This window comes from Tetranychus urticae, chromosome 2 (assembly GCF_039701765.1).
Source record: "Tetranychus urticae isolate SD_2017Ah chromosome 2, NJAU_TeUrti_SD_1.0, whole genome shotgun sequence".
NCBI lineage: Eukaryota > Metazoa > Arthropoda > Arachnida > Trombidiformes > Tetranychidae > Tetranychus > Tetranychus urticae.
In genome coordinates this window covers 13467690-13482505 of record NC_142959.1, presented here as the reverse complement: position 1 = coordinate 13482505, position 14816 = coordinate 13467690, and the positions used below count along the sequence as shown (strand labels likewise).

The 14816-nt window shown below is 34.2% G+C and overlaps 2 protein-coding genes and 1 long non-coding RNA gene across 3 annotated transcripts; 2 read left to right on the top strand and 1 right to left on the bottom strand.

Annotated features, from left to right (window-relative positions):
* The first annotated feature begins 1745 nt into the window (after window positions 1-1745).
* LOC107364912 (uncharacterized) lies at window positions 1746-4455 on the top strand. Its single transcript, XM_015932359.3, has 6 exons — window positions 1746-1997; window positions 2479-2795; window positions 2936-3369; window positions 3428-3634; window positions 3872-4064; window positions 4136-4455. The coding sequence occupies exons 1-6, from the start codon at window positions 1956-1958 to the stop codon at window positions 4290-4292; spliced, it is 1350 nt and encodes a 449-aa protein (XP_015787845.2). The 5' UTR covers window positions 1746-1955; the 3' UTR covers window positions 4293-4455.
* LOC107364938 (uncharacterized) lies at window positions 1997-3171 on the bottom strand. The gene is made up of 2 exons (XR_001569303.3): window positions 2923-3171; window positions 1997-2835 (listed from the first exon to the last, which is right to left on the bottom strand). It is a non-coding gene; the product is annotated as an uncharacterized LOC107364938 (long non-coding RNA).
* A 787-nt stretch (window positions 4456-5242) lies between the features above and the next one.
* Window positions 5243-7258, top strand: LOC107364920 (gastric triacylglycerol lipase). Its single transcript, XM_015932373.3, has 4 exons — window positions 5243-5767; window positions 5830-5919; window positions 6031-6618; window positions 6957-7258. The coding sequence occupies exons 1-4, from the start codon at window positions 5299-5301 to the stop codon at window positions 7082-7084; spliced, it is 1275 nt and encodes a 424-aa protein (XP_015787859.2). The 5' UTR covers window positions 5243-5298; the 3' UTR covers window positions 7085-7258.
* Window positions 7259-14816: the final 7558 nt, after the last annotated feature.

Sequence of the window (14816 nt, the reverse complement as noted above, 5' to 3'; positions counted from 1 at the left end):
ACCTACTTCGGGTGAAACTAAAGGATTTTGCATTGCCACCATTGGAATAAAAGTCCATTTCATCTTAAGTTCGCTCCTCGATTAATGCGTCCTGAACAGCTGACTGAAAATAGTCAATGACTATCAATGTCCACATAAGGAGGACTATGAGAAGGGAAAGTGTACTAATCCTTGGGTGCGTCACTTAACCAATGAGGAAAGTCTCGCACATTTTGGTTTGATTGACAAAATGCGCCAGTCTTTAAATATTGGTTTAACTTATTCATTACTACAGCACTGGGTCATAACCTCCAAGTTTTTCATCGTTTTCTTTGTTATGTTTTACATTTATTTCTTGGTTATCGTTTGCGGTTAAATTAAGGTTTTACTGACTAAGGGCATGAAACATTTAGATCCAATCAGGCTAATCTTTTAAAATTAAATTCAAGGTTTATAATGATGATTGAACTTATTGTTAGTTACTGTCATTGCAGTCAATCCATATAAACTGAAAGAGAAGAAGGAAATTTTGATTAATCATTAATTTAAGATGAAAAACAATCAATTCGTTAATTTATTGAGTTTTTCAAGCTCATGCAATTATCAATCATTGATTGATGACATTACTTTGATTTAAGGTGAGATCATTAATTGATTAACTATTTCAAGAAGTTCACCATTTCAGTTATTATTCACTTATTACCTAAATGTATAAAAAATATTTTAATGATTCACCAAGACTGATCGAATGATCAAATTATTATGAATTTAATACTTTTCCTTTTTGAAATCGCCATTGTGACGAAGTGGTGGAAAAAGATTGTCACCTTTTGCAAAATCTCTCACTCCGATTTTGACCTTACTTTAACGACCAAAGGGGTAAATGGAATAACATGATAACATGGACATTCATATCCAATGAACTGGCAATTTTTAGTCACCTATTCAGGATTCATAAGCCTTAATCGAGGAGCGAAATTGAATAAACAGCGCATTGAAATTTTTGGTGAAACTGGTCGTGGTTCATGTCAAGCTTTTCAGCAGCAAAGCAAAAACCAATTCAGATGTAAAGCCTTTTAAAATTGTTACTACAAAACTGGTTCACAACCTCCATGTCGTAAGTTTTTCGACATTTTCTTGGTTATCCTTTTCGTTGGACAAAAAATATGTGATTTCTCTTCATGCTTCTGAATATGACTTTATGTTTAACCGGTATTTCTTGCAACAAACAAATTGTATTTCAAAAATGGCCATTTTTGGTCGTTCTTGATTGTTTTAGGCCTTTTGGTGAGACTCATGTGAAGAGGAGTGCATTTGTTTTCCGTATCAGCTTTCCTCGAACGATATTTAATCAAATCAACTTTAATGCTCAGACTATCTGAATCACACATTGAACAAATATAACAAAAATAACATGTTTGATGATTTGAATATGCAATTAGCCTTGGATTGTTGATTCACTCTCGTGGCATCATTTTGTCTCTTGAAGACGAATCAATGTTTAATCAACTTTGACTCCCAGGTTTATGATTGTCAATTTGAAGTAATTAGTTTACTTGGTTGATAGCAAAAATAGTAGCTGCACGTAATTTTAGTCAATAAACCTCTAACATCTTAAAGTTAATTAAAATGATACAGTTTGCAAAAGGTGATAATTAGTTTTATTTCGTTAGCGTAGATGAGATGACAGGCTATCCTTGTAATTAATCTAACCATAAAATTACGTTTTATTGTATTTTTCATGGTTAATATTATTGATGATGATATGATGGAAATAAATTGTGACGAGAAAATACTGAAAAAGAACTGAGTAAATGATGAACGAAACCATTAAATCTGATCAAACTGCTAGATCAGCAGTAGTTTTGAAGAGACTTTTACCGTTTTCCTGATTTTTATAACCAGTTAGTCTTATATAATTTAAATTGTTTTTAAATCATTCAATTTGTTTAATTGGTTGTGATAATAGTTTCTCAATGGATTTTAAATTGCAAACCGTTGATAAACACTCTAAAAATGTGAGTAATTTTCAGTTTTAATGATTATTTTGCCTTAACGTGAACACATGCATTGAAGCTATTGAAGAGTGTTTGTTTGAAGCCTTGATTGATAAGAAAAATGATCAATTGATTTTGTCAAATATCAATTGAAAATTAATTGATTATAACTTCCAGGTGTTTATGATGTGACTAATGAAGCAAAATGTCATTCAATGGTAAAGTGGACAACAAGATCAATCTTGAAAATGTGAGATAATCGTTGAGTCTATTCAACTTTTTGAATATGCTGTTTCATTAGATATTTATTCAGCATTTTAGTGTTTTTTAGGCTGTTTAGCATTGAAATAGCAATCAAATAATTTTAGCCATTACTGATAGTTGAATCCAACGATAGTTTTCATTCCTGTGTTTATGATGTTGCTTGATAATCAGGCTGCTGGTGTGATGAATATGAACTCTCTTGAAATTTATTATATTGTCAATAACATTATTGTAACAGGAGAACTCCAAAAACAAATCAAATGACAATCATGGGGTTGATGTTAAAATTAAAGGTGGAATGTCAATGATAACAACTGTCCTGTTTGTGGCTGGTGAAAATGCTGGAGCAGGAATATTGGCTATACCTCACACGATAAACAACGCAGGCTGGTTTGGAGTGCCTTTGATGATAATGATTTGTTTTGATGCGGCTGTAGCTGCTTGTCTGCTTGGTAAATGTTGGATAATACTGGAAGAACGTTGGCCTGAATACAGGGTTCGTTGTCGAAATCCTTATCCCGAGATAGGTAAAATGGCTTATGGGCCTCGGATGAAGTAAGAAATAAAATCCACGATCCACTGCAACGAGCAAAAGCTATACATAGAGAGAGCTTGATTAAAATATTGAGCTTAACCATCATGAAATATGAAAAAATTGTCAACCATAATTAAATATACTTACATACATTTTGTAGGTCAATGGTTACCTTAATGCTTCAAATCTCATTAATTGGTACCTCAGCAGTTCTCCTTTTGGTTTGCGTCCAATTAACATCTGATCTGATTGATCGTCATCAAAGTCTTTCCTATGGTGTATGGATGGTAATAATTGCAGCCGTCATCTGTCCATTCATGTGGTTTGGTACTCCGGTTGAATTTTGGCCAGCAGCAGCATTAGCGTTGGGTACTTCAGCAGCGGCAGTCATCCTCTTAATGGTTGATGTAACAAGGGATTTTATAGCAACAGCTGATCGGCTACCAGAGGCTTCACCAGTTTCCTTGTCAACGGTTTCACTTGCTTTTGGGTCTCTTATTTATGCTTACGGAGGAACAGGTCCTTTCCCGACGTACCAAAATGACATGAGAGACAAAACGAAATGGAATCAAGCTGCAATTTATGGATTTATAAGTAAGTAACAAATAATTAATTATAACCAATTAAAGACAATTTTACTTGTATCTTCTAGTTTTGTTTGTTTTAACCGCTCCTCTGGCTGTTTTGGGTTATCTCACCTATGGATCAACCGTTAGTACCAACATCATTCATTCAATACCAAATGGAATCAATCGAGATATTATCGCTATTCTAATGGCCGGACATCTCTTTTTCGGTTTCTTGTTGATGATCAACCCGGCGGTCCAAGAGATTGAAAATAAATTCAAAGCTCCTCGCTGTAAGTTATTTCAATACATTTATTGTGGAAACTTCTTCTATTTCTAGATTAATTTAATCATTCTGTTGATGATTTTTTCCTCTATTGTTGCCATTTTCAACATACAGAACTGGTATTGTTGATGACCTAATTATTGCACATTGGCCAATGTGATTCTATGATCCATTATTTTTTACTTTTGTTTGATATTTATCTTAATTGTCAACCTGACTCATTGTTAATCTGATATCTTTTCAGCCTTCAACTGGAAAAGAGTTGCGATTCGAGTTTTGATGCTTCTCTTCATTTTATTCATTTGTGAATCAATTCCTCGATTTGGTAAATTACTGGATCTGGTCGGAGGGTCATCAATGACTTGTTTAGCTTACATATTTCCACCACTTTTTTACGTTAAACTGTGTTCAATGAAAAACCCTTCATGGCCTGAAAGGTAAAAACTATTGGTTTCACCGTAATTTTTCTTTAATCGATTATTATTTTGTCTTTCTATCACCATTTCAGGCGGATTTCCATATTTGAAAAGTTGCATTGTTACAAAATTATTATAATTGGAATAATTGGCGGAGTTTGTGCCACTGTTGCTGCTATTGTTGCTATTTTAAGTCCAGGCACATTTGTATTGCCTTGTTATATTGATCTAAATTGTACCAATGAATAGATCTGAAATTTATTAATTTGTATTTTCCCTTCTCGCAATAATTGTCTTCCAAAATTGATTGTAACAGTTTGCTGTTCGTTTGCACAAACATTTAATCTTTATGACTATCAATTTGCCAATTACTACTGAAGAGGTTTTCATATTACATGCGTTTCAGCCATGATTTCAGTATTTGTTTCTGTTTATTGTATCAATGTTTGTAAACAACCATGTTGATCAATTATTGGATCAATTCGGGAAAAATTTGAAGTTGCATCAACACACGATTAGACGATAAAACATTGTAGTTTTAAATCAACCATTGACAGACTTATTGATAGTCTTGTCAAGAAAAATGTATTAGTGCGAAAATTTGAGCCACTCAAAACCAGAGGGTAATAAGTAATCAAATAGATAACGTTATATGTTTAGGCGCATAACAAGCGCTTACAAATTGTTAGCTCAAAAAATCGAGATTAATCTAAAAAACCAGTAACTTTTTTACTAAAGGATTATTTTGACCAATATAATTAGAATGAAAGCTAATTGCAACAATTTAAGGTTCATGTTTTGGACATGATTAGCCAATCTTTTACAGATTTCAAAGCTAAAGTGGTTCTATTCAAAAATAGAAAGCTAAATGTGAAGCTAAAAACATTGCATCGCCTACGAGATTTTGCATAACCTACTAGGTTAAACTTGAACTTAGGCCTTTTCAGCGAAAGTTATTGTTTATCAAATTAAGATCTACCGGTATCTTCAGGTAAATGTAGCAATCGATTCATTTTTAAATCAATTTTTCCATCACATTACTATTGGAAGCTCAAAGATTATTCAATTGTGTCAATTATATAATTGAATATAACAAAAGAAATTTTTTTTTCTTTCAACAAAAAAAAAACAATTGCCTTTTCTTTTATCATAAAATGAATTCTTCCTTAGACTCACTGAAAATTGACTTCATTTCAGTTTATGTAAACTCATTAAGTGGATGCTTACTGGAACTTGCTTTTAAAACGTTTTAAAAATGAACCTATTACACCTTGTGGTTAGCTTAATTGCCGCTCTTCAAATTAATCATGGGATAGTCCGAGCATCCTTAAACGAGTCTGATAGTAGTCGCATGATTTCCGACTTGATAACCTCAAGAGGTTTCATCCATGAGCCGCATTATGTGACTACACAGGATGGCTACATTTTGGGCATCCATCGAATGATTAACCCGTTTAGTAAAAAGTATATTCCAGGTAAACCGAAACCGATACTTCTTCAATGTGGCCTTCTCTGCTCTGGATCTGAGTTTCTTGATAATTCAGACAGCGGTTTCCTCAATGAATCAATGATTGCTTCTCGTCATGAACTTCACTCGATTGACTTTCAATCAGAGGGAAGCAACTTGGGCTTCCTTTTGGCCAATCTTGGTTTCGATGTTTGGTTTTTCCATCCAAGAGGCAATGTTTACTCGCGAAATCACACCACACTGAACCCCGATTCAGGTAAGAACAGAACTGTGAGAACATGGAGAAAAAATGAAATCTAAAAAATCAACTTTCAACAGATAAAAGCTATTGGGAATTTACTTGGGATCAAATGGCTACAATGGATCTTCCAGCAACTTTTGAACACATCATTGAGTACACTGGACAAAGTACGAATCTTTTCTTCTTTAAATTTATTCTCACCTAAAATTCAATCACTTGATGAATGTTAATGTTGATAGAAAATTAATAATGTATTTATCGGCCTTTCTTTTGGACAGCATCTGTTGGTTATATTGGCTATTCTCAGGGTGGAACTACGATCTTTGGACTTTTGGCAGAGCAACCTGAATATTCGGCCAAAATTGTACCCATCATTGCCATTGCTCCAGCAGTTCGACTTGACAATTATGCTGGTCTTCCCTTCCAGTCCATCATTGAAACTCCCCTCGTAATGAACTATGTAATGAACAGAGGCGGTGAATGTTTTGGTTTTATGGGTGACAAGCAAACAAAAATATGTGAAGAAAATCCAATCATGAAGGTGGTCTGCAATTTTATTGCCTTCAACTTGTTGACCGTTAATAAAGCTCAAGTTGATCCTGACCGAGTTTCCGTTTTCATATCACACATTCCTTCTGGTACTTCTTGTTGGGACATTTTACATCTTGTCCAGTTGATGAAGAATAAAAATTTTGCCAAATTTGACTTTGGAAGGGCAAAGAATCTAATCAAATATAATTCAACTTCACCACCACTTTATGATTTAAGTAAAGTTGTTTCAAACGATCTTTACTTGGTTCACTCTATTGGTGACCATTCAGCTGATCCAGCAGATATTACGCTTCTTAAATCACTCCTTACATCAGGTAAAATATTTTATTACTCTTTTTGTAAAACAAAAGATACGAAAATTAACTTTTACTTAAATCTTAATCATTGTCAAGCTTTGATTCACCATCCTTTTTGCTGATTAAAATCGACCCGATTTGTAGTTATCAGTTCAACTTGATTTTGAAGTTGAATATCAATTGAGTTTCAAAGCAAAGGCTTGTTTTTAAGTGAACAAGCCTATTGTTCAAGGTTGCTAAGAGTAATAGACTTATACTCTTTGCATTTACAAATCATTCATCTTTATCATCCAATTACAACATTAAGCATTGATTTATTTTATCTTTTTCTTCCTCTTGCTTTCTATTGTTTATAGTTCCCAACATCTATGATCACGTAATTGAGGACAAAACCTTTGACCATCTGGACTATTTCATGTCTAAACATACTGGAACTTTGGTCAATGGCCCAATCGCCCAAATGCTGAACAAGTACAATCCTTGATTCATTTTGTCTGTTTCAATGGAAGCACAGAGTCGCAGAACTTTTGATCGCAAACTTGCTCATTTCATGGTTTTAATTTGGATTTAAGAGTAAATTTTTTTCTTTGCAACGTTATTTTTTTACTGACTGTAGCCTAATTTATTTCCATTAAACGTAAAAAAGTGACAAAACAAACATCAATTACATTCACATACATATAACAACATACATGATTTAAGAACAAGAAATTAAAAGCAAGATTAGAACTATTCGAGGTTATGGTTTGGACTCATTTGTCCACTAAAGTAAACAGCTGTAAACCTTTGGCTTAAATGCTAATCTAATTACAGTTTTTCAAAGATTTTTCCCTCAAAATCAGCCAGGGACTTTGACAGAATTTACTATTGTTACAAGCATAAGTTTATTACTATTTTCATATGTTGATGACAATCTAAATAGTTTCAATTAGTTAACCGAGGAAGTTAAGTTATCAATATAATTGAGCAAAGTTAGATTCCCATTTGAAAACAAACTTGTAGATGCAATATATATTTGATTGAACCGTTCATATTTTTAATTTTTATATCTTATTACTTCACCATTATTGAGATGAACAATCTCGACGAGACGATCTCGTAATCTAATTGAAAGTCCTTAAGTGTTGAAATCAATGAAAAATACTAGATTAAGATTTGTTAAATTCATTGTTTAGTTTGTGATTAAATCCTTCGACATGATTCGTAGTTCGAGCATTGAAGTTATAATGATGATTCCAAGTTTCTTTCGGGAATAACGCATTCTGATTGATCCATGAACTCTCGAAATAATCTACAAAAAATGTCATACCTTGATTAAGTAATAAGATACCCTTGATATGAGTCCAAGCTTCATTTACTTTGTTAACTGGAATCAGATTTAAAGCAATACTACTTTTGATTAACTTTCTAAAATCATCATTATCTTCATATTTAGATTTTATCCAATTTTAAGTATTTTTCTATGTATATATTGAATGAAATGAAAGTGGCGACCACGTGATTGAGCTGAAGGATTGAAAATTGAAAAGATTCAATTCAATAGCTGATCCATAGTCAGCGTAAACATGATTTTGATTAAAAACTATAAATTATATAAATTTTTTGTATTTCGATATCTCTAATTCTGATAAGCATACGAGAATATGTAACTTTGGTTTTATCTGATAACAAAGCATACAGTTATAATACAAGAAACTTTTCATCATGAATAAAGACATGAAAACTAAATAATTGACAAAAATTTTGGAGATGAATAAAATGTTCCAACTGAAGGGTAGAAAATTGGTCTTATCTAAACTGTTCCATGCATTGATTTTCATTCCTAATTTAGCTTTCATAAGCTCTCATTTATTCAATTTCATTTAACTTTACTTTAAATTTCATTCATTGTTTTAAACTTAATTATGCTTTTCTCTATTGCTTTAGCAATCTCCAAATTTTACTATTTCTGAATTCTTTGTTTGTTTTCTTTTAAATGCTAATTCTTTTTAAGTTCAGGTACAGCTCTTAGAAGCTCTAATCCTGCAAATCTGACCACAATATGACCCCAAAATCTGGTTCAAACATGTCTTGAATTTCAGCTTAAAATTAAGTGCACAAAAGAAAGAGTCACTAATTTCCCTTTCTTTTTCAACATCTTATCTTCACTTGTGACTGTTAATCCTTTTGCATTAGCAAAGGCTACAGTTACCAATAGGGTAAAAGTGTTGTCTAGAGACAATACTGTCAAGGGTGACAAAGATACCTAAAAAGTGGCGTCATAGCTTTTTTAGCTCTAATTAACCGTTTTTGCACAAAACCAAAAAACAGACAAACAAAGACAGAGATTTAATTCATCTCCTAATCCGCCATTAATCATTACCAAAAACCCTTACAATTTAAACCAGTTCCTTAATTTTACCTTTGAAAAACCCATAACTAATCATTCCTTCAAGAATATCATTAACAATGAAAACAATGATGGCTTTAACCATATTCAAAATGAGTTACAAAATGAAACTCAAAATTTAAGCCAAACTGAATCAACTAATTCAGTTTCAGATTCAATTCAAACTAATTCTATTCCTTATGGAATCTCAAATCAAACCTTAACCAATCTTAATTCAAATGCTTCATTGATTCCTCATAACTTAGATTATATTCAGAAACAATTTAATGATAAAAATAACAAGAAACCTCGAAGAAAGTATATTACTGCTGATAGAGCTATTTCAAGCCAAAATCCTAATTCAGTTTCAGAAAAAAGGTTAACTCGAAACCAAGCTAAATTAACTAAAAATTTAACAACTAACACTTATGTGCTCTTCTTATGTTACTTTAGTAAGGATTTTACAGAGATAAGAAATCTTGAAATTAACAAAAGTTCAACACTTGTCAAAGCTTATGCTTTCTCGACCAATAGTGTTAATCCTTTTCAACAAGGGGAAAAAAAATTAAGAGTGAAAGGTATAGTGAGCTTAACCCCTATTCTCCCTCATTAGAGACAAAGGCAAAATTTTCCCTCCAAAACCGTTTCTTAACAGTTAACCACAGAGCGCTAATTGCTCCCTCACTTGACTTACTTTTCATGCCACTTAACTTTTCTCACTTTACATTGTCCACCCTTTGTGAACAGTTTCTCTTTGATTTAATTTCAAATTTTTTCAACTCTCAAGAGTTCTCCTTAAATTATTCTAACTTCATTTATCATTTTTCTGATCTTCACCCAAAGTTTAATTATTCATTATTCAATTGTTCCAAATTCAAATTCTTTAAATTCAATTTTATTTCATTTCATTTAATTCAAAATTTCCAAGTCAACTCTTTAGATTTCTTACGCCCCATTTCAAATCACTTTCACTTTGTGAATTTCAACCGTTTTTCAAGCTTTTATAAGCTAGTTTCAATTCAGAATTCAATTCCCGACAGTTTCCTATCTAAGTTTTTTCAATTCTCATCGTCACTTCCACTTCTATTCAAAATGCAACCCAACAAACAACTCATTAAGAAGCGAATTCTTAAGTCAACTCTAATTGAGCGAATTTTGCCAACTGGTGAAACTGAAAAAGTGCCTACTCCACCTCTTCCAATCCGTTCTCCATCACCTTCATTTAAAAAATCATCACTCAGTGATTCCCATCTTGTTCCTTCATTGGAAACTGACGATCCCACAGTCGTTATCATGGTCCCTCGACCAAGTGAAGCTGAAAGTGAACCACAACGTGAAGTTGTTCAACCTCGAAGTGATGCTCCAGAAATAAAACTCTCTGGTAAAGGTGCTATTCGTACTGTCCGTGAAAGTTTTGGTGTTCCTCATCCAACTCCATCTTCATCATCCTCATCTTTTGCTGCTCACATGCTTCCTCCTCCACATCCGAAGAATCAAAAGTTCAACAAGAACAATTTCCAATTCGATGCTCTCGTTGAGTCTGACTCCGAGACTGATGATGAACTCAAAGCAATTCGTGTTGCTCAACGTATCTCTGCAAACGTTGTTCGTGATGGTGAATCTTCAAATTCTGGTCAACCCAAGTCCAACCAATCTAACAATCAAGTCGCTCTACGAAATCAATCCGGTAAAAGACCCTCCAACAACAATTACCCTGATTACAAACGAATGTATTTGGCCCCTCCGATGCAAGCTCGATTAACCCAACGTCAATATGTCATGGAAATGCTACCAGAATTGATAAGTAAAATTAGAGTACCCGTCCGACCCAAATACAGTATTCCCTCAAATCCCTCAATTCCCTCTAATAATAATCCTAAACCTTCTGTTCAATGGGGAAACCCAATACAACAAATTAAACAATACTCTCGATCTGAATCCTCGAATTCAGACAACTCAAACTCAAATATTCCCCAACAAAAACCTCAGCAAAATGCTCATCTCGCTCCTCGATTATTCATTCATCCTAATAAACAGTTCCCTGAGAAATATCTCAAACCTAGTGAATACGATTTCAAACCCCGAGAATATCCAGCTCCTCTTCCTACTGCTCCACTTCCTCATTATTTATCTAATGAAAGATTTTACGAAGTAAAAGAAATTGTTCAGGCGAAAGCTAAAACTTTTTCTGATCTAAAAACTAAGTTTGAATCTATGATTCGAGAAAAAATCTTCTTAAATCTTTTTGATGATGAAAAAATAAAAACTATGCCTCTCAATCCAATCCCTCATGGCATTACAAAAGCCCAAGTTAAAAGTTCAGAATTAGATTCAATTGAAAAAAGCATTCGATGCTATCTCTGTGAACAGATTTCAATAGAACCAAAAGAATGCCGTTCATGTAGGAAATGGTATTGTTCATTATGTATCGATTGGCTTAGAGACTTAGTTTCTGCACTCAACCTTTTCCCTCTCTTCCATCCTCATCAATTCCTTTGCCTTCTTCCTGAATGCGTTCAACACTTTGCATTCAAGGATGATTATCCCTTTATTCAACCAATTTCCTCCACTGATTTAAATGAAAAATATAATAAACTTCAATTCCTCTGCCGCCGCAATTGTTGCGATAAAACTTTCCCTCCAAATCAGATTCTCGAACACGAAAAGAAGTGTCGATTAGGTTTATTCCTTGAGGAATTTGATTTCAACATTGATCTTCCATTTGTTTCAACTCAAGCTCGAGAAGAATTAGTTAACGCTCCTAAGCGTTTAGCAAACTTTTTGCCTACACATCTCAAAACAGGTCAGGCTAATCCTCCACCTAATCAAAACAATCATGAAAACAAATGGTATGACAAGTTCAATCTTTGGGCTTGTTTATCAAATTTGAAAGATTCAAATCCTTCCGATCCTCTCCTTCAACCCAGTGCTATCCGTTCCATAGCCAATTTCAGTCTTAATTTCTGGAACAATTATAAAAGAATTAAGGATCCCTCAGAACCTTTAGATGAAGACGAAGACTTCATTCAGAATGTCGTTGGTTTTGAACCAACAATAGGAAATAGAATCCCTTCCTCAGTCCCTCAACGTCCTCATACTGTCTTTTGGTCTCGTGTACCTTTTTACTTAATCAATGATTCTGAGGAATGGCTGAAAATTGCAGTTGGTCTTGAACCTAAATACATTCCTAGATACAACAAAGACTTTGCACCTGAGACTTCTCATCAACCACTTGGTCCCTTTGTCAGAATTGACCCTCTTGAACGAATCCCTCAAGAAAGGCGAGAAGAAATCATCAATTCAGCAAAGTATCTCTTTCCAACATCCTTTAAAGGATTTACTGCACTTAAAGAGTCAAATAAAGCAACCACTAACATCCAACACAAGCAGAACAGGCATAATAAAGCCCAGGTTCAATTTCATGAATTCAATCGCTTAACTGTTATCAATATGCCAAGGCTTAGGCCTTCTACCGAAAATCTTATTCAAGAGGCAATTAATTTGCATCCATCTCCTGCTACTACCTACAGCATTCATATGGCATATTGCCGAATTCAGGAAATGGGTGAACCTCTTCAAGTTTTGATGCGACCTCGTCCAGTTTGGGTAGTTATCGTGGATGGCTATCGCAACATCGTCTTCGAAAGCTTTGTTTCATACCCTTATCATATCCATCACATGGACACTCACTTCCATGGTCTCACTCATCGAGATATTAAAAATGCTAAAAACTTTGAATCTGTTAGGAATCAAATACTTGAATTTTTCCTTACAGCAACTTCAATCATTGGTGCTGGTCTCATTAACCTTCTTCGATCTCTCGATCTTACTGCAATGGAAATTGAACACTTGAAACCTAAGCTTCGAGAAATGACCCAATACTTTTCACCATATCGAGAAGTTCCAGCTTCCCTTTCTCTCACTTCATTCCTCTTATTCCCTAAATTTGTACTTCGCCCTGAGCCTCATTCTCCTGCTTTAGAAGCCATTACGGCTATGAATATGTACTTGGCATTTTGGGAACCCATCGAAGAGATGGCCCGACAACATAATGGTATTCACTTTGGTAACATTCCTCAAACTTGTGGAAATGCTCATATGGCTAGATTGTTTCAAATCTATGATGAACGCGTTCGCAACAGACTTGCTGAATGGCCTACGGATTGGACTTACCATATTCGTAAAGGTGAACCTCGATTCAATCAAAGAGTTGCTAGTCCTGCTCAGCAACCAGGTTCAAATTATTATGATAGTGATGAACATTCATCAACTCCATCACCAAGCTCTCAAGCTTCATCTCCAACTTCAGAATCTTGGAATACTCAACCAGGTAGACCTTGCAATCAATCGCATTCTCAACCTTTGGCAATTCAAGCTGCACAAGATATTCCATTGATTGATTTGGAACCTGAGGAGCCTAATCAAATGCCTCCTCCATTAGTTCCTAGCCCTCCAAATTCAACTTCACCGCACTACACTCCACCAACACCATTATCCCGATCAACCTCTGAAGCCTCCGTCCATTCAAATAATTCCAATAATTCTAATCGCTCACAACATTCTAATCATTCTCAACATTCCAATAATTCAAACCGTTCCGTCCACTCAAATCATTCTAGAAATTCAAATCATTCACAGCATTCTAATCACTCTCTCCCGGCACAACTTCAACCTTTATATTTTAATCGACAAGCTCGACCCAGATCTAACTCAGCCTCTTCACAACCAACTTTCCCTCCGCTCGAATTGATTTCCCTGATTCTTCTTCATCATCAACCATATATTCATTCCTTAAGGAATCAGACAAATCGGTAGACTCTGGTTCTAGCTTATCATCAAGCACATCTTCACTATCAAATCATTCACACTCTCATTCATCTGCATCTTCAGCATCATCTAATGCTTCTGCTAATAGACAGAGAGAACTTCAACTTCAAAGAATCCGACAAATGATCGCTGATCTTCCTCCACCATTTGATGAAGCTCAATCCCCAGAACCAAATGTAGCATCACCCCCAGGAAGCGAAAGATATTCAACTTCATCTTCAAACTCGTATCATCTTTATTCTGATTATGACCCTTAAAGATTCAAGCCAGGACTTAGGAATTCAAATCAACCCATAAATCCAGTTTAAAAAAGACTTCATGGTCTTCATTCTTGGGTAGTGAAGGGTAGAAAATTGGTCTTATCTAAACTGTTCCATGCATTGATTTTCATTCCTAATTTAGCTTTCATAAGCTCTCATTTATTCAATTTCATTTAACTTTACTTTAAATTTCATTCATTGTTTTAAACTTAATTATGCTTTTCTCTATTGCTTTAGCAATCTCCAAATTTTACTATTTCTGAATTCTTTGTTTGTTTGCTTTTAAATGCTAATTCTTGTTAAGTTCAGGTACAGCTCTTAGAAGCTCTAATCCTGCAAATCTGACCACAATATGACCCCAAAATCTGGTTCAAACATGTCTTGAATTTCAGCTTAAAATTAAGTGCACAAAAGAAAGAGTCACTAATTTCCCTTTCTTTTTCAACATCTTATCTTCACTTGTGACTGTTAATCCTTTTGCATTAGCAAAGGCTACAGTTACCAATAGGGTAAAAGTGTTGTCTAGAGAGCATACTGTCAAGGGTGACAAAGATACCTAAAAAGTGGCGTCATAGCTTTTTTAGCTCTAATTAACCGTTTTTGCACAAAACCAAAAAACAGACAAACAAAGACAGAGATTTAATTTATCTTTCTAATTTTTCCCACCAAATTTTAATTCTTTGTTCTCATTTGATATAAAAAAATATCTTTAGATATATTTCATTAACTGTTTAAAATTTGCTCAAAGCAATCAGTTCAAT

Bases quoted from the DNA above. Each gene is read 5' to 3' on its own strand.
- LOC107364912 (XM_015932359.3), top strand. From the start codon at position 1,956: ATGGATTTTAAATTGCAAACCGTTGATAAACACTCTAAAAAT. The intron at 1,998-2,478 runs GTGAGTAATTTT...TTATTGTAACAG, and splicing joins TTGATAAACACTCTAAAAAT to GAGAACTCCAAAAACAAATC. The intron at 3,635-3,871 runs GTAAGTTATTTC...ATATCTTTTCAG, and splicing joins TAAATTCAAAGCTCCTCGCT to CCTTCAACTGGAAAAGAGTT.
- LOC107364920 (XM_015932373.3), top strand. From the start codon at position 5,299: ATGAACCTATTACACCTTGTGGTTAGCTTAATTGCCGCTCTTCAAATT. The intron at 5,768-5,829 runs GTAAGAACAGAA...AACTTTCAACAG, and splicing joins CACACTGAACCCCGATTCAG to ATAAAAGCTATTGGGAATTT. The intron at 6,619-6,956 runs GTAAAATATTTT...TATTGTTTATAG, and splicing joins TAAATCACTCCTTACATCAG to TTCCCAACATCTATGATCAC.